Source organism: Orcinus orca, chromosome 16 (genome assembly GCF_937001465.1).
Source record: "Orcinus orca chromosome 16, mOrcOrc1.1, whole genome shotgun sequence".
In the NCBI taxonomy this organism is placed as follows: domain Eukaryota; kingdom Metazoa; phylum Chordata; class Mammalia; order Artiodactyla; family Delphinidae; genus Orcinus; species Orcinus orca.
Genome location: NC_064574.1, coordinates 13,089,383 through 13,109,608, shown reverse-complemented (window position 1 = coordinate 13,109,608; position 20,226 = coordinate 13,089,383). Strand labels below are relative to the sequence as shown.

General features: G+C 40.8%; 1 protein-coding gene across 3 annotated transcripts in view; it reads left to right on the top strand.

Annotated features, from left to right (window-relative positions):
* ARFGEF2 (ADP ribosylation factor guanine nucleotide exchange factor 2) overlaps positions 1–20,226 on the top strand; it is a 99,631-nt gene that overhangs the window by 59,968 nt on the left and 19,437 nt on the right. For all 3 annotated transcript variants that reach the window (XR_004478675.2, XM_004282882.4, XM_033411208.2), the window contains 8 exons: positions 794–893; positions 2,782–2,822; positions 2,925–3,094; positions 5,674–5,825; positions 13,884–14,056; positions 16,285–16,445; positions 18,353–18,483; positions 18,633–18,762. Coding sequence is in view for 2 of the 3 variants with exons in the window: in XM_004282882.4 (XP_004282930.1) it covers positions 794–893; positions 2,782–2,822; positions 2,925–3,094; positions 5,674–5,825; positions 13,884–14,056; positions 16,285–16,445; positions 18,353–18,483; positions 18,633–18,762 (1,058 nt within the window). In the remaining variant the exon portion in view is untranslated. The remainder of the gene's footprint in view (positions 1–793; positions 894–2,781; positions 2,823–2,924; positions 3,095–5,673; positions 5,826–13,883; positions 14,057–16,284; positions 16,446–18,352; positions 18,484–18,632; positions 18,763–20,226) is intronic.

Sequence of the window (20,226 nt, the reverse complement as noted above, 5' to 3'; positions counted from 1 at the left end):
GTTCTTATCAAAGTAGAATTATTTCTGGCGATACAGTGAACCGAGAGACTCTCTTGTCCGTGATATAACAATAATAATAGTAAAAAGGGTAAACAAACGTGCCAGGCTACATTCTAAGCACTTAGTTTATATATTTTAATTCTTTTAAACCTTGTAACAACTCAGTGAAATTGGGGCTGTTATCATCCCCATTTTGTAAATGAGGAAAGTGAGGTACAGAGGGTGAAGTGACTTGAACAAGGTGACATTATGAGGAAGTGGCAGAGGTAGGGTTTCAAACCCAGGCCATTTGATGCGGAGAGCAAGCTTCCTAGGTCCCACATACAGTATAGTACAGTATAAAAGCACAGACTCTGAAAATGGGGGAGGGGTAATAGCACCTACTTCTTAGGGTGTATATGAGGGTGACTGGAGTGAAATCCTAGAGAGCTCTCCAGACCTTCTACATGTGGAAACCATTACATGTTCTTGGAGCTCTGAGTTTGTACTGATCAATTTGAATTTGTTTTCATAAAAAGAGACATTTAATACTATAAAAATGTAAACGACGCTTAAGAAAGGGAGATGAATGGTACAAGCCAGGGAGCCTCTAATAAGAATGTATTCTGAATGCCAAATGCCATAACCTGAGTTTAATTTTATTCTGTCGTCATTGGGGGGTTGGTTGTTTGTTTTGCTTGCAAACCATTCTCACTTATGTTTCTTGTCTGTGCATATTGGATATCACAGGATTCTTTGTTCTAAATACTTCACTGTTTTGGAAACACCGTTGATTTTGTGCATTGTGTTTCAGGTAATTTGGTGAGTGGTGGAGTGGACAAAAGACAGATGGCCAGCTTCCAGGAATCGGTCGGTGAGACCAGCTCACAGAGTGTGGTCGTAGCTGTAGACAGGTAATGATTTTCTTCTTCAGTGAAGCTGGACTACCCAGTGGCTTGGCATCTTCTGTATATTTACTGGGTATGAATGATCACTAATTTGTTTGACTGTTGTAAGTATTGTCAGATCTAGATTACTCAAACTAGGAGAGATTAAAAGTGGCACACATGATCCACAACTACTGATTACCTTCACATTCGTTTGGATTTTGATCTTGAGTTGTATCATAACCTTTTTTAAAATTATAACTGTGACCAAATTATGTCAAAAACAAGAGTTTTTCCTTGTGCTAGTGTTTTAAATCACCTTGTTTCCTTAGTGTAGAAATTACTTTTTAAAAACTTTCAAGAAGAGTTTAGGATTTAAAGCCTACCCATGAGTGAGAGTTGGCCAAGTTGACATTTCCATTTCTTTTTCCTCAAAACCTTCCCACTATTTCTGTTCACTTAAAACTTGACCTAAACATCCAGGAGAAATACAGGTATTCCCATTTGAAGATATTCATTATATATGAGGGCTTAAAATAGGAATTTTCTTAAAATCAACAAACCTCTGAAAATTACCATTGATTAATCATGTACATTAAATATAGATAATTCTGAAATGATAGCAATATAGAATTTATGACATAAGTTGTATTGCTCTCAGAACAATTTTTCTAGTATTTTAAACTCTTCATCAGCATATTTTGATCACCTTGCTCTTGTTGCTTTTCTGCTTCTCTCCAACAGGGATATTGTCTGTAATGTACTTTTGATGAGTTTTCCCTACTTTTCCCCTTGGGTTTAGGCTAATACAACAAAATGTTTGTTGTGCCATTAACCGCACATTTCTTTCCTGTTTTTCTGCCTTAGCCAGATAGTGCGCAATAGTAACTTGCCTAGTACCTTTTTGTGTGCTGTTAAATTGTTTTAAGTTGAGATATAATTCGTACACCATAAGATTTACTCTTTTTAAAATGTACAATTCAGTGGTTTTTAGTATATTCAGAGTTGTGCAACCATTACCACTACCTAATTTCAGAGCATTTTCATCACCCCCATAACGAAGCCCTGCATTTATCACAGTCGCTCCCCATTTCCTCTCCCGCCATTCCTGTAACCACTGATATACTTGATATACTTTCTGCTTGTGTAGGTTTGCCGATTCTGGACATTGTTGAATTGTCTATTTCTCCTGTTTAATTCTGTGTTTTTTGCCTCATGATTTTGGGGCTCTGTTGTTAGATGCATATAGGTTTATAATAGTTAGGTTTTCTTGACAGATTAAACTTTTTATCATTATAAAATGTTCTTTGTCTTTACTACTGATTTTAGTCTTAAGTCTACATCGTCTGATATCAGTGCAGCTACTCTTGTTCTCTTTTGGTTATTGTTTGCATGCTGTGTCTTCTTTCATACTTTTACTTTCAACCTATTTGTGTCTTTGAATCTAAAGTGAGATTGGCAGGATGAATTAAAATAAACATGATCCAATTCTGTGCTGTCTAAAGATTCAGCCATTTTTCTTGAAGGAACATTTTTACAAGCCTTTGGTAGTTTCCAGAGTTCAGGTCTGAAAAAGTTGATTTTGTTAAATTTTTGCCAGTTGTTTTGGTTGCTCTTATGGAGGAGCAGCTTCTTAAAGGTCCTCAGTCTGCCATTCCCACTGTCGTGACATTCCATGCTATCATATCTTGACTCTCCCCCATCCTTTTGTTGTGTCACTTTCTCTTCCTATCAGTATAAGCATTTCAGCTCTCAGCTCACTGACCAGTTCTGTTCCTCTGATGCCTCATTGTTTATGTTAGTGGAAGTGCCACACCTGAAATGTTTCCTTTCTGTCTTTCCTGGGTGTTTGAAATTGAAGCTGCAGCTTCCAAGTCTAATTTTTATTTTATTATGTCTGGAATTTTCTTCCTAGAATTTTTACTGGCTCTACCAGACTGGATGGAAATGCAATAGGTATGTATTTGACTCACCTGTGACAACTACAGAAGCCTCCTATCATAACTGTCTGACCATTACTAACGATGCCTCGCGTGTGTTGTCGGGTCTGGCCTGTAGTTGACTTTGTCCGCTGGCTGTGTGCCGTGTCCATGGATGAGCTGGCTTCCCCCCATCACCCCCGCATGTTCAGCTTGCAGAAGATTGTGGAGATATCTTACTACAACATGAATCGGATCCGACTACAGTGGTCCCGAATATGGCATGTGATTGGAGATCACTTCAATAAGGTAACTCTTCAAATTCAAAAACCCCACTCCATCAATGTCCAAATAAAAGGCAGGCAACTAACTTCAAAACAGAAATGATTGAGTGTGTAGGTGCGTATAATTCACATTCCCTGTGGAGTGGAGAACAGCTCGTAGCATACCTACGTATTGATAGAGCTCATGGAGAATGAATTAAAAATCCATTCGTATCTAAAATACTTTAATATCCCATATTTAGGAGGTAGGCTCACACCACAAAAATCATTATAGTCACTGGACAGACATTGGTGTTTGAAAGCATTGTGAAATCCTGAAGCACCTTCTGAATGACCAAAGATTAAGTTATGTTCTTTATATCAGTAGTTTCACTCTAAATGTCACTACTTCTTGTATTCTGGCTTCCTTTGCCACCACTCTTCTAAAACCTTTGTTGAGGAAACTAACATTTATTTAAATCAGAAACAAGCCAGAGACTTCTGTGTTCTAAAACTGAAAACTATGGCGAGAAAACCAGATTTTTCTCCGCTCGAGGTTTCGTTGTATACACATAGGCACATGCACATGTAAATTGAACAAATGAAATCAGAATATATTTTATGTGTATATGAATGTCTGTATCTGTAATGTCATTTGCTTTTTAGGGGAAAACTAACAGCTTAACAACACTGTTTGCTACCAAAACACATTTCATGATCTCAAAAAAATTTTCTCAGGCCTGGAGATAAAGAATTGTAATAGAGATGCTTAAAAATAGTGTTAATAAAAGACAGTTTATCCAAAAGAGAATTGCCCTCTCTACATTGAATAGGAGAAAATCATAAGAAGAAGTAATCTGTCGTTGGGATATAGAACAAGCAGTAGAGCGCTGGTAAATGATTTGTAGCATCTGCTGATTTCTGTGGTGTGAACACCACCCCATGATCGATGGAAGGTTAGCAGTGTGATGTCACTAAATGGGAACTGGGAAGAGTTGGGTACTGTTGGCTTTTCTGGGCAGCTGGGGAACCCCACTGAAATGAGGCATTGTCACATGTAGTCTTGCTTCTAACTTGGTCCATCAGCTAATCAGAGTTCTTTGTTTACTTTGCTTTCTTATCAGCTCTAAGTAAGGTACCTCTCAGCACACCATCTGTTTAACAAACTGTCCGAGTGCCTTGTACCAGGTAGTAGACAGATGGGGTCCCTGCCCTCCTGGAGCTCACTTGGATTTTATGATGAAATAACTGATGGTAAAGGGTCAGGCAGTGCAGTGTGTCAGGCCTCTCCGGAGGTGACCTTTCTGAACCCTCGGTGAGGAGGTGGCCATGAGAGCCTGCAGATGCCCCAGAGCAACTGTTTGTTGAGTTAGTGGTAACACTGTCGTCTAAAGTAATCAGTCAGCTCAGCAACCATCTTTCCCACTATTGTGGGTAAATAAATTCTTAGTGGACATCACTGATATGAACTTGTTTGAGAGAAAAAATGTGAACCATTACCGTGACTGCACCTTGTATTCTTGTCCAAGCCTATGACAAGCTTCGGATCTAGGCTGGCGGGTAGTAATTAGACACGTCGTGGTTGTCAACCTCATTACAAATGTCCACTCCATCTCATCAGTGCTGTTAAGCACAAAGTTGTGGAAAACTCAGTTGCTCACTCTGGGACTCATCATTCTTTCCACCACCTCAGGAGGATGTTGCGCTTCCCCCTGGGAGCCAGAGGACATGAAAATCCTGTGGGTTTGAAGAAGTAAATGGCCGAGTAGAGCTCTCAGGATTCTAGGACAGTCATTGGGACAGTCACATGTTTCTCTTCTTCTAAACTAGGGCACAAATATGTCCTGGGGTGTACAAAGCTGCATAGTAAGCGTGGTGTGTATTCCTGAAGCAGCCAGGGATTTTGAGCCAGGGAATAATATTCTTATTAGTCTCTAATTACATCAACATTACACGCACACTTAAAAAAAATTACAGCTAAAAACACCTTTGACCATCAGCACGCCTCAACCAGACCCTCCCCAAAGCTAATTATTTTTTATCCATTCAGTATACAGGCCGACCTCAGAGATATGGCGGGTTCAGTTCCAGACCAAAGCAATAAAGCAAATATTGCAGTAAAGCAAGTCTCACGATTTTTTTGGTTTCCCAGTGCATAAAAAAGTTATGTTTACACCATACTGTAGTCTATTAAGTGTGCAACAACCGGAAAAAGGTGTACACACCTTAATTTTGAAATAGTTTATTGCTAAAAAACGTGAACCGTCACCTGAGCTTTCAGTAGGTTGTAATCTTTTTGCAAATAGTAACATCAAAGAGCACTGACCACAGATCACCATAGCAGATATAATAATAATGAAAAAGTGTGAAATATCGCCAGAATTATCAAAATGTGACACAGAGACACAAAGTGAGCATATTTTGAAAGCGTGTTTAATTAAATGTGTTTCATCATTAACCTTAAAACTGTCCAGCTCATGCCAAGAAATACCTTTTCTTCCTCCTGAGGTGTGTTTTCCCAGAGCATTTGTTTTGAAGGCAGGCTGTCCTTGTTTGAGGTTCAGAACCCCATATCCACAGTTGTTCCACTGTGCCTATTTCACCTCACCTCGTGTTCCTGCTCAGGTTGGCTGTAACCCCAATGAGGATGTGGCTATCTTTGCTGTTGACTCGTTAAGGCAGCTCTCCATGAAGTTTCTTGAGAAGGGAGAATTAGCCAACTTCCGTTTCCAGAAGGATTTTCTGAGGCCCTTTGAGCATATCATGAAGAAAAACAGGTATGTACATTATTCTGGAAGACCCTTAGTCAGATCTCTGCTGGGGGTCTAAAAAGGTCTCTTAACACTAACCACACGATTCGTTTTTTCTTCTCTTGTTTGGCGGAAGCAAATAAAATGAGCGGACTTTGATTCACACCTATTATCTCTAAGTAAATCACACTACGATCTGTGTGTAACCTTTCCCAGAAGGGCAGATCATACAACTGCAGCTAGTAGAAGTACGTCATGCATCCTTACCGGGGGTCTGGGTGCTGAGGGAGTTCAGAGAAAGCCACTGCCAAAGCAGCCTCACACAGGGTCAAGAACTGTGACCTAGATTGGTTCAAGGTGGCGGAGTAGAAGGACATGCTCTCACTCCCTCTTCCGAGAGCACCGGAATCACAGCTAACTGCTAAACAGTCATCGACAGGAAGACACTGGAACTCACCAAAAAAGATACCCCACAACCAAAGACAAAGGAGAAGCCACAATGAGACGGCAGAAGGGGCGCTATCACAATAAAATCAAATCCCATAACTGCTGGAGGGGTGACTCACAAACTGGAGAACACTTATACCACAGAAGTCCACCCACTGGAATGAAGGTTCTGAGCCCCACGTCAGGCTTCCCAACCTGGGGGTCTGGCAGCAGGAGGCAGAATTCCTAGAGAATCAGACTTTGAAGCCTAGCGGGATTTGATTGCAGGACTTCAACAGGACTGGGGGAAACAGACTCCACTCTTGGAGGGCACACACAAAGTAGTGTGCGCATCAGGACCCAGGGGAAGGAGCAGTGACCCCGTAAGAGACTGAACCAGACCTGCCTGCTGGTGTTGGAGGGTCTCCTGCAGAGGCAGGAGGTGCCTGTGTCTCACCATGAGGACAAGGACACTGGCAGCAGAAGTTCTGGGAAGTAATCCTTGGCATGAGCCATCCCAGAGTCCACTATCAGCCCCACCAAAGAGCCCTGGTAGGCTCCAGTGTTGGGTCGCCTCAGGCCAAACAACCAACAGGGAGGGGACCCAGCCCCACCCATCAGCAGATAAGCGGATTAAAGTTTTACTGAGCTCTGCCCACAAGAGCAACAGCCAGCTCTACCCACCACAAGTCCCTCCCATCAGGAAACTTGCACAAGCCTCTTAGATAGCCTCATCCACCAGAGGGCAGACAGCAGAAGCAAGAACTACAGTCCTGCAGCCTGTGGAACAAAAACCACATTCACAGAAAGACAGACAAGATGAAAAGGCAGAGGGCTATGTACCAGATGAAGGAACAAGATAAAACCACAGAAAAACAACCAAATGAAGTGGAAATAGGCAACCTTCCAGAAAAAGAATGCAGAATAATGATAGTGAAGATGATCCAGGGCCTCGGAAAAAGAATGGAGGCAAAGATCGAGAAGATGCAAGAAATGTTTAACAAAGACCTAGAAGAATTAAAGAACAAACAAACAGAAATGAACAATACAATAACTGAAATGAAAAATACACTAGAAGGAATCAATAGCAGAATAACTGAGGCAGGAGAACAGAAGTGACCCAGAAGACAGAATGGTGGAATTCACTGCTGTGGAACAGAATAAAGAAAAAAGAATGAAAAGAAATGAAGACAGCCTAAGAGACCTCTGGGACAACATTAAGTGCAACAACATTCACATTATAGGGGTCCCAGAAGGAGAAGAGAGAGAAAGGACCCAAGAAAATATTTGAAGAGATTATAGTTGAAAACTTCCCTAACATGGGAAAGGAAATAGCTACCCAAGTCCAGGAAGCGCAGAGAGTCCCATACAGGAGAAACCCAAGGAGAAACACACCGAGACACGCAGAAATCAAAATGGCAAAAATTAAAGACAAAAATTATTGAAAGCAGCAAGGGAAAAATGACAAATAACATACAAGGGAGCTCCCATAAGGTTAACAGCTGATTTCTCAGCAGAAACTCTACAAGCCAGAAGGGAGTGGCATGACATATTTAAAGTGATGAAAGGAAAGAACCTACAACCAAGATTACTCTACCTGGCAAGGATCTCTTTCAGATTTGATGGAGAAATCAAAAGCTTTACAGACAAGCAAAAGCTAAGAGAATTCAGCACCACCAAACCAGCTCTACAACAAATGCTAAAGGAACTTCTCTAAATGGGAAACACAAGAGAAGAAAAGAACCTACAAAAACAAACCCAAAAACAATTAAGAAAATGGTCATAGGAACATACATATTGATAATTATCTTAAACGTGAATGGATTAAATGCTCCAACCGAAAGACACAGGCTTGCTGAATGGATACAAAAACAAGACCCAGATATATGCTGTCTACAAGAGACCCACTTCAGACCTAGGGACACATACAGACTCACAGTGAGGGGATGGAAAAAGATATCCCATGCAAATGGAAATCAGAAGAAGCTGGAGTAGCAATACTCATATCAGATAAAATAGACTTTAAAATAAAGAATGTTACAAGAGACAAGGAAGGACACTACATAATGATCAAGGGATCAATCCAAGAAGAAGATATAGCAATTATATATGCACCCAACCTAGCATCACCTCAATACATAAGGCAATGGCTAATAGCTATAAAAGAGGAAATCAACAGTAACACAATAATAGTGGGGGACTTTTAACACCTCACACCAATGGACAGGTCATCCAAACAGAAAATTAATAAGGAAACAGGTTTAAATGACACAATAGACTAGATAGATTTAATTGATATTTATAGGACATTTCATCCAAAAACAACAGGTTACACATTCTTCTCAAGTGCTCACAGAACATTCTCCAGGATAGATCACATCTTGGGTCACAAATCAAGCCTCAGGAAATTTAAGAAAATTGAAATCACATCAAGCATCTTTTCTGACCACAACGCTATGAGATTAGAAGTCAGTTACAGGGAAAGAAACGTAAAGAACACAGACACATGGAGGCTAAACAATACGTTACTAAATAACCAAGAGATCACTGAAGAAATCAAAGAGGAAATCAAAAAATGCCTAGAGACAAATGACAATGAAAACATGACGATCCAAAACCTATGGGATGCAGCAAAAGCAGTTTTAAGAGGGAAGTTTGTAGCTATACAAGCCTACCTCAAGAAACAAGAAAAATCTCAAACAATCTAACCTTACACCTAAAGGAATTAGAGAAAGAAGAACAAACAAAATCCAAAGTTAGTAGAAGGAAAGAAATCATAAAGATCAGAGCAGAAATAAATAGAAACAAAGAAAACAGTAGCAAAGATCAATAAAACTAAAAGCTGGTTCTTGGAGAAGATAAACAAAATTGATAAACCATTAGCCAGACTCATCAAGAAAAAGAGGGAGAGGACTCAAATCAGTAAAATTAGAAATGAAAAAGGAGAAGTTACAACAGACACTGCAGAAATACAAAGCATCCTAAGAGACTACTACAAGCAACTCTATGCCAATAAAATGGACAACCTGGAAGAAATGGACAAATTCTTAGAAAGGTATAACCTTCCAAGACTGAACCAGGAAGAAATAGAAAATATGAACAGACCAATCACAAGTAATGATATTGAAACTGTGATTAGAAGTCTTCCAGCAAACAAAAGTCCAGGACCGGATGGCTTCACAGGTGAATTCTATCAAACATTTAGAGAAGAGCTAAAACCCATCCTTCTCAAACTCTGCCAAAAAATTGGCAGCGGAAGGAACACTCCCAAACTCATTCTGTGAGGCCACCATCACCCTGATACCAAAACCAGACAAAGATACTTCAAAAAAAAGAAAATTACAGACCAATATCACTAATGAATATAGATGCAAAAATCCTTAACAAAATACTAGCAAACAGAATCCAACAACACATTAAAAGGATCATACACCATGATCCAGTGGGATTTATCCCAGGGATGCAAGGATTCTTCAATGTACGCAAATCAATCAATGTGATACACCATGTTAACAAATTGAAGAAGAAAAACCATATGATCATCTCAATAGATTCAGAAAAAGCTTTTGACAAAAGTCAACACCCATTTATGATAAAAACTCTCCAGAAAGTAGGCATAGAGGGAACCTACCTCAACATAATAAAGGCCGTATATGACAAACCCACAGCAAACATCATTCTCAATGGTGAAAAACTGGAAGTATTTCCTCTAACATCAGGAGCAAGACAAGGATGTCCACTCTTGCCACTATTATTCAACATAGTTTTGGAAGTCCTAGCCATGGCAATCCGAGAAGAAAAAGAAAGAAAAAGAATACAGATTGGAAAAGTATAAGTAAAACTGTCACTATTTGAGATGATATGATACTATACATAGAGAATCATAAAGATGCCACCAGAAAACTACTAGAGCTAATCAGTGAATTTGGTAAAGTAGCAGGATACAAAGTTAATGTACAGAAATCTCTTGTATTCCTCTACACTAATGATGAAAAATCTGAAAGAGAAATTAGGGAAACGCTCCCATTTACCATTGCAACAAAAAGAATAGAACACCTAGGAATAAACCTACCTAGGGAGACAAAAGACCTGTATGAAGAAAACTATAAGACACTGATGAAAGAAATTAAAAATGATACTAACAGATGGAGAGATATACCATGCCCTTGGATTGGAAGAATCAATTTTGTGAAGATGACTATACCACCCAAAGCAATCTAAAGATTCAATGCAATCCCTATCAAGTTACCAATGGCATTTTTTACAGAACTATAACAAAAGATCTTAAAGTTTGTATGGAGACACAAAAGGTCCCAAATCGCCAAAGCAGTCTTGAGGGAGAAAAAGGAAGCTGGAGGAAACAGACTCCCTGACTTCAGACTATAGTACAAAGCTACAGCAGTCAAGACAATATGGTACTGGCACAAAAACAGAAATATAGATCAATGGAACAGGATAGAAAGCCCAGAGATAAACCCACACACCTATGGTCAACTAATCCATGATGCAGCAAGCAAGGATATACAATGGAGAAAAGACAGTCTCTTCAATAAGTGGTGCTGGGAAAACTGGACAGCTACATGTAAAAGAATGAAATTAGAACACTCCCTAACACCATACACAAAAATAAACTCAAAATGGATTAGAGACCTAAATGTAAGACCGGACACTATAAAACTCTTAGAGGAAAACATAGGAAGAACACTCTTTGACATAAATCACAGCAAGGTCTTTTTTGATCCACCTCCTAGAGTAATGGAAATAAAAAGAAAAGTGAACAAGTTGGACCTAACGAAACTTAAAAGGTTTTGCAAAGCAAAGGAAACTACAAGCAAGACGAAAAGACAGACCTCAGAATGGGAGAAGAGATTTGCAAATGAATTAACGGACAAAGGATTAATCTCCAAAATATATAAACAGCTCATGCAGGTCAATATTAAAAAACAAACAACCCAATCCAAAAATGGGCAGAAGACCTAAATAGACATTTCTCCAAAGAAGACATACAGATGGCCAAGAAGCACATGAAAAGCTGCTCAACATCACTAATTATTAGAGAAGTGCAAATCAAAACTACAATGAGGTATCACCTCATACCAGTTAGAATGGGCATCTTCAGAAAATCTGCAAACAACAAATGCCGGAGAGGGTGTGGAGAAAAGGGAACCCTCTTGCACTGTTGGTGGGAATATAAATTGATACACTATGGAGAACAGTATGGAGATTCCTTAAAAAACTAAAAATAGAATTACCATATGATCCAGCAATCCCACTGTTGGGCAATATACCCAGAGAAAACCATAATTCAAAAAGACACATGCACCCCAGTGTTCATTGCAGCACTATTTACAATAGCCAGGTCATGGAAGCAACCTCAATGCCCATCGACAGACGAATGGATAAAGATGTGGTACATATATACAATGGAATATTACTCAGCCATAAAAAGGAATGAAATTGGGTCATTTGTAGAGATGTGGATGGATCTAGAGACTGTCAGACAGAGTGAAGTAAGTCAGAAAGAGAAAAATATCGTATATTAACACATATATGTGGAACCTAGAAAAATGGTACAGATGAACTGGTTTGCAGGGCAGAAATAGAGACACAGATGTAGAGAACAAACGTATGGACACCAAGGGGGTAAAGTGGTGGTGGTGGTGGGATGAATTGGGAGATTGGGATTGACATATATACACTAATATGTATAAAATGGATAACTAATAAGAACCTGCTGTATAAAAAAATAAATAAAATTAGAAAATTCAGTTAAAAAAAAGAAAGTTTATAACATGAGAAATGCTTAGTCGCTTAGTGAAAAGAGCAGGTTATAGAATTGGGCGGTCATTGTAATAATAAAGGTTGTGATATAGTATATCTCTCCATATGAAATGCCATAGCATCATATAAAAGAATCTTTTTCTTTATGTTTTTCCCTACATTTTCTAGAACATTTATTGTCATCATTTATTACTTTTAACAGTCAGGCAAAAACTATTTTAATAAATATGTATAGTTCTTGCCAACAAGTTGCTTTTTTTTCCCAGGAGAGAAAACTGTGAATTCATTGGTATTATGTGTTAAAGTCACCTAGGTATGTAGTCAGTCCTCCATTATCTGCAGGTGGCAAATTTTCTTTGTGGACTTTAGCTAATTTTTAACTTTGTCCTTGCCTTCTCTAAGCAACCTTTCTTATTATCAGTTAGTATAGGTCCAGCAGACAAGCATGAATGTTATCCTAAGCCAGGTGAAATTTGCAAGCCAAGTCTCTCCTCCTAAAACCGCTCTAATGACTTTCAAAGCTAGTGTGATAGAAGCATTAGGTTTGTGTTGCCTTGCTTCTTGCTATTTGTGAGATAATAGTGTTCACCCCATAATCATATATGTCTGAAAGACATATGTGCTAATCTGTTGTAAATATCCAGGTCACACCGTGTTGAACCTTGCAGCTGCTTCAGAAAATGGACCATTTTTCTGTCTTCATCTTTTATTTTGTAATAATTAAATTTATTCATCTTAAGTTATATATGTATGCTCCCATCCAAGTGTATGTGTTTGCCATCCACAAATATCTCTGCCCGAAAACCTAAGAGGATATGCATTAAGAATTTAGGAATCGTTATCTCTGGGTGGCAAAATTATGAGTATATTAGTCCAAATGTTTGGGGCCAGAAAAATTGACTTAACAGTGGCTTAAACCACAAGTCTATATATTGTTTACTTAACAAGTCAGAAGCAGGCAGTCCCAACTTTGGTTCCATAGCCCAAATTGTAACCAAGGACCCAGGTTCTTTCTGTCCCTTTGTTTGGCCATAAACAGGGTGCTTTTCTTCCTTGAGCTTACTGTTTCATGATTGCTGGACAGAGACTTTAGCTCCAGGCATCATGCCGTGTTCACAGTGGGAGTGATTAAAAGAGGCAGAGCCCACTATCAGAATGGGAACAAGAGGAAAAGGGGCAGAGCCTACCAAGTGTGTTCCTTTTTTTTTTTTTTTTTTTTTTTGCAGTACACAGGCCTCTCACTGTCATGGCCTCTCCCGTTGCGGAGCACAGGCTCCAGACGCGCAGGCTCAGCGGCCATGGCTCACAGGCCCAGCCGCTCCGCGGCATGTGGGATCTTCCCGGGCCGGGGCACGAACCCGTGTACCCTGCATCGGCAGGTGGATTCTCAACCACTGCGCCACCAGAGAAGCCCCCAAGTGTATTCCTTTTAAGACAAAAGCAGAACCTTGCTAGAAATCCCTCCCCTCCCATACCCATAGATTTTCTCTTACATCTGATTAGTTAGAACAGGTCATGTAGCTCCCCTAGCTGCAAGGGAGGCTGGGAGATTGAGGTCCTGGCACATAAGACAAGATTGTCATATTGTCTTATATTATTTATGATCAGTTCCCTGAGGTCGGGCATGTTGCTGCCCAGATGAAATCAGACTTATTAAGGAGGTGGGAAGATGACTGCTGGGTAGGCAACTAACTGACATGTTGACTGTCTTACTATTTTTTCTTTTTGTTGTCTCTAATTTTTTTTTAATGAATGTAGATTATGACATGCTTTAAAAAATGTTTTTTTTAAGTGCTGCTTCTAAACAATGAGCTGTATTCATTTATCTTCCCACTGTCCAAAGTACAGATGACATGGGCTACCCCATTCTTTCCTCAGGTCTCCAACCATCCGGGACATGGTGATCCGCTGCATCACCCAGATGGTGAACTCCCAGGCGGCCAACATCCGCTCAGGCTGGAAGAACATCTTCGCCGTGTTCCACCAGGCCGCCTCGGATCACGACGGGAACATCGTGGAGCTGGCCTTCCAGACCACAGGCCACATCGTCAGTAAGTGTCTCTGTTCCCTCCTGACTCATGTCCCACATGCAAGTCTAGAAGGGTGATCATTTCTTTCCCATCTGTTTTACTCCCAAGAGGGGCTTGCTTGTTTAGCTACACTGTGATGTGCTAACGTGCCAGGTGGTGTGCTGGGCTCTTGACATGTGCCCAACAACCCTAGGAAGGAAACACAGTCGACCCTCATTATTTGCAGGTTCCACATTTGTGAGTTCACCTACTTGCTAAAATTTATACGTAATCCCAAAACCAACATTCCTGGCCCTTTTGTGGTCATTTGCTGACATGTGCATGCACAGAGCAGCAAAATGCTTGTCACCCAAGGCACACATTCCCAGCTGAGGTTGAACAAGGCCTTCGTGTTTCAGATCTCTTACTGTAAATAAACAGGTAGCCTTTCTGTGGTAAAAACTTACTGCCACGTTTTTGGCATCTTTGTCTTAGTTAAACTTTGCCATTTAAACCAGTCCATAGCCCAATGCTGAAGTGCTGGCTGGTGTTCCTAAGGGAGACTGTGGTGTACTTTATGGAGAAAAATAACATGTTTTAGGTTAACTCCGTTCAGGCATGAGTTATAGAGCTGTTGGCCATGAGTGTAATGTTAGTGAATCAACAAAATATATTAAATAAGTTAAACAGAAACACACGTAAAACAAGGTTGTGTGTTAATAGGTTGATGAAAGTATTGTAACCAGAGCCTCGCAGGAACCTAACCCCCTTTTCCCCTAGGAGATGGTTCAGTATTTGCTAATTCATTGTTCACAGCGACTTTGTAGAACACAAGTACCATGAGTAACAAGAACTGACTACAGTCATCCCTTCATATCTGTGAGAGACTGGTTCCAGGACACACCTCGGGTACCAAAATCCACAGATGCTCAAGTCCCTGAGATGAAATGGATATAATCTACACACATCCTCCTGTATACTTTAAATCACGTCTAGATTACTCATAAACACAACGTAAGGCTATGTAAATAGTTGCCGGTGCACAGCAAATTCAAGCTTTGCTTTTTGGGACTTGCTGCAGTTTTTTTTTCCTGAATATTTTCAATCTGGGGTTGGTTGAACCCACTGATGTGGATACCATTATTTCCCCCTATTTTACTGAAGAGGAAAACAGGCACAGAAAAGTAAAGTAGGACGACTTGTCTGAGGTCATGCAGCTGGGAGGTGGTGGAAGATTGACACCTGGCAGTCCAGCCCGGAGCTGGTGCAGTGTCCCTCCACTGTGCACTGACCACAGGTCCCCGGTCCTGCCTGTCATCACATCACAAGATGTTTACTTGTCTTGGTTTTTGTGGAAATTGTAAAGCAGTGGGTCAGCTTTGATTTTTTGAGGTCGTTTAACTTTTTGTAAACTTCTCGCCCCTCGTATTCTTCTCTTAGGTGGTATTTGTAGGGTTTTGAAAACCTTCAGTTTCTAAATTGCCTGTCACCTTTAGCTCACTGACTTTCTTTATCTCACTTTGTCTTCATAAGGCTCCAGTGAGGTAGCATGAGTTGTGGTCTTAGGGTGGAAACAGCTGGGGAATTAAGGGACATGCTCAGAATCCCAGAACTGGGGCCAGAGCTTTGCTCAGTGCTCAGCTTCTGTCAGGCAGACCCTCTGGGCCAACCCCACACACATCCACATTTATATCTTATGTGGTTATGCAAGCTCCATCCTAAAACGGACACCTTGGCATCCTGGTGAAACTTGGTTTTCTCTTGGCTGTCCTCTCACTTCCTTAGGGCCGCTTCTCAGAAAGGACCTCTTTACAGAGTCCCCCTTCCCTCACCACCAGCCTTTTCTATCTTCTGTCCCCTTACTCAGCACTTACCCCAGCTGAGATGATTTTACATACCTACAGATTTAGGTGATTATTGTCCATCTTGCCCATTAGAGCAAAGGCAGGAAATTTGGTTACCTCTGTGTACCCAGGGCCCACAACCACGCTTTGCATGTAGTCAGCACTCAACAAATGTTTGTTGAATCAGTGACTGTTTAGGCCTTTACATCATTGCGTGAGCTCAGGAACCAGTGTAGTTTAGCCCAAGCTGTACTCAATGCATTCATTCCTGAATAATTTAATAAGAAACCCTGTCTTCCAGAGACACTGACATGCTTTCCTTAGATTTTCACAAAAGTAATCATCTCTGGTATATGTATGTGTGTGTGTGTTTAATCCCCATTTCTGAATCCCGGGCTTATAAAAAATGTGCCTTTGTTTCCCCAGCAACCATTTTCCAGCATCATTTCCCTGCAGCCATCGATTCCTTTCAGGATGCTGTGAAGTGCTTATCAGAGTTTGCCTGCAATGCTGCTTTCCCTGACACTAGCATGGAAGCCATCCGGCTCATCCGCTTCTGTGGGAAATATGTCTCCGAGAGGCCTCGGGTACGGTTTTCCTCTCTTCACTCATTTGGCCTGTAAGGGGGGAAAGGAGTTGTAGGCAAAAACCCCTTGCTCCTGGCAAAGACCTTTCCAGCTACTCTTTTAGAAACGCATGTTTCCCCTAAACTAGGTGTTTATTTCAGAATGCTGCCATTACAGGGGTTATACCTTTTATGTTATTTTGTACGTATGAAGTTATTTTATTCACACTGAACTTTTATATGGTATTCTACAGATTGTTTTAGTAGATGATAATAGTAGCTTAGCTATGAATTTTGGCAAAGCTGAAGAAGCAAGACATTTCTGTTTGAAAGAAAACAAACCTCTCTTTTAGGAAATGACATTATACCACTGTGATGTGGTTGAGAAATCACATTTAAAGATGACCTTTTGGGCTTCCCTGGTGGCGCACTGGTTGAGAGTCCGCCTGCCGATGCAGGGGACATGGGTTCGTGCCCCAGTCCGGGAAGATCCCACATGCCGCGGAGCGGCTGGGCCCGTGAGCCAGGGCTGCTGAGCCTGCACGTCCGGAGCCTATGCTCTGAAACGGGAGAGGCCGCAACAGTGAGAGGCCCGTGTACCACACACACACAAAAAAAACAAGATGACCTTTTGTTTACTTCCGAAAATGTTTAGGGTTTTTCTGTTACATCTCACCTTTCTGAAGAGGCCTGCTTGGGACTTCCCTGGCGGTCCAGTGGTTGACACTTCACCTTCTAGTACAGGGTGTGCAGGTCCAGTCCCTGGTTGGGGAGCTAAGATCCCACATGCCTCGCGGTCAAAAATCCAAAACATAGAACGGAAGCAATATTGTAACAAATTCAATAGACTTTAAAAATGGTCCACATCAAGAAAAAAAAAACCTTTAAAAAATAAAGAGTCCTGTTTGGTTCAGCTGACTGTCTCAAAACACTGAAATTGGGTGGAAATGAACACAACTAAACTGATGGCCTGTATAGATCTCTTCTTAAGCATTCTTTACAGAAGTGTAAACCCCTAAGATGATATGTCTGGTCCCTACAATGGTTCATTAAGATGTGATGATAATGAGAGCTGCTGTTGATTGAGTACTCACTACATGTCAGGCAACATTCTCGGCATTTTGTGTGTGTAGATTTGTTTAATCCCACATCAGACCTACGAGATGAGTAATTATATCCCCGTTGTACAGGGGAGTTAACCAAAGCAGAGAGAGAAATTGCCTAATGTTAAATAACCAGGGTAGGTTAAAGAAATTCCATTACCACAGACAATACTACTTCAAGAGTGGTTAAGGAACAGAGGGCTCAAGATCCCAGAGATAGGGCAGAAAGTAGGGCTTCCTACTTAGACTGTGGAAAGATTGCCAGCTCCCAGCTGCATGACCTTGGGCGGCTTACTTAATCTCTTAGTGCCTCAGTTAACTCATCTGTATAATGGCACCATTATTTCTACCTGCTTCATGGAATTGTTGTGAGAATTGTTAATCCATGTAATGCACCGTCACAGTTCCTGACCCATAGCAAGCATTTAGTAAATAGTAGCTGCTGCCGCTATTATTTTAAGTAATACGTGTTACACTAACATTCCAGAAAGACCTAAGATATTGAATCATCCTGGACATTTTGCTATCACCATTTGATCTTTATTGCTTTTCTTAATGTACCACCTCCTGCCCCCAGGACTCTTGTGGTCAGTTCCACTCAACTTATTCTAAAGCCCACTAAGTTCCAAAGATTCATAGGGGAAAACTGCTCATGTGCCCTTGGAACAGGCTTGTCTCTGTCTCCTCAGGATTTCCCATCAGACCCTTGCTGAATGGGTATTTTCAGGAGAGGAAAATGTGCAGGGCTTTAATCTTCATGTAGTTCTGTTTCAGTTCTTTCCTTTCACTTGCTTAGTCTGTCTCTGAGAGGTGATTCTCACTGTAGGTGCTGCAAGAATACACAAGTGACGACATGAATGTGGCTACTGGCGACAGAGTCTGGGTCCGAGGCTGGTTCCCCATCCTCTTCGAGCTCTCCTGCATCATTAACAGATGCAAGCTAGATGTACGGACAAGGTAACCGTGACCTAGGGTGGTGCCCCTTCCTTCCGTCACTGAATGAGCCTTCAGCCCCTGCTCCCCCGGCCCCAGGCTCTCCCACTGTGTTCTCTGCTGTCCTCTTCCCCCACCCGTTCCCTCTTCCATGCTGGCTTTCTTTCCTCTAGAGGGCTCACGGTCATGTTCGAGATCATGAAGAGCTATGGCCATACCTTTGAAAAGCACTGGTGGCAGGACCTGTTCAGAATCGTGTTCAGGATTTTTGACAATATGAAACTCCCCGAGCAGCAGTCGGAGGTGGGTGATGACTAAAGCGCTGCCCTGGGGAGATGGGAGAAGAGCCCCTCCAGCCTTTGTCTGCGTCTGGTGTTGCTTCATCATCCACAGCACACGGAAGTCTTAAATACTGAGCCATTTCGGGTCTGTTTTGAAAATGGAAACATCCTTCCTGGCCTTCTTCTACCAGTATCGAGTAGTGCTAAGAAACTCTCCCCATCCGGGGAAGAGTGAGGGGAAATAAGTCACCACCATCTGCCTACTTGGCCCTCAGGCATTGGACACGCAGGCACCCCACTGATCCTCTTACTAATTTGCTTCATATCGACTTCTGAACAGTTGGTAAAATGTGGAACATCTCTTGTCCCTTTAAAAATCCATTAAAAGGATTTTTAGTGAGGTTACAGCTGGAGATAATGTTGGCAAATATTAGGCCTTTTTTTTAAAGAATGTTTGATACATCTAGGAGTCTTTGTCTAGGGACAAGGGGGTTAGGAAAGGATGTTCTATCCCAAGATTTTTAGATGGGAATGCAACATTTTTACCTTCTTTTAGGAACAATGTTTCCTCCCTCCCCCTGGTACAAAAGTACCATATGCTTAATAAAGAGTATTAGGAATATACAGAAAATTCATAATTTTACCATTCCGAAATTAGACTTAATACTGTGGCAAACTTCCCTCAGTCTTCTACATGGTTCAGATGTGGTTGAGGTTATAGTATACATACAGTTTTCTAATCTTACTTTAAAGTAAAGTTTTCTTCCTTATAAAACAGGAAAACAAAGAAAAAAATTTAAACACCCACAGTTTCAATCTTCCACTGGTAACCACTGTTACCCCGTCAGATAGTTCTTGTGTGTTTGTATATCTCATACCTTTTTTCTTTTGACAAAAATGGAATCCCACCTCACATACTTTTTAACTTAATACATAAGTATTTTTTCCACAGCTGTAACTTTTCTTCTACAATGTTTTTAAGGACTGCAAAACATTCCTAGTTGTGGATGTTCCATAGTCCATGGAAAATTCTTTGCCGTTTTTCCGTCTTTAAGTGGCACTAAAATGAATATTTTTTCCAGCTACATTTGTACTTATTTCTTTATTTGTTTAGGGCAAGTGGCTGACTGTCAGGTTTGGGGCATGCATGTTACTGAGGCTTTTGATACATACTTCTGAGTTGACCAAATACATATGTAGTCGTTTACACTGCTGTCAGCAATGCAGGAGAGTTCGTGTTACTCCACACCCACTCCAGCTCTTCATATTTTAGTTTATTTAATCATCAATATGATAGACCAAGAGTAAAACATTTAAAAGTTTTTTAACTGCTAGCGAGGTTCTGTTTTCCTTCACGTCACTGATCGTTACATTTCTTCTTTCACAAATTGCCTTTTCATATCCTTAGCCTATCTATTGACTTATTCTCTTTTTTCCTATTGATTTATGAGTTTTTTAGTATAAAAATAATATAGCATATCCTTAC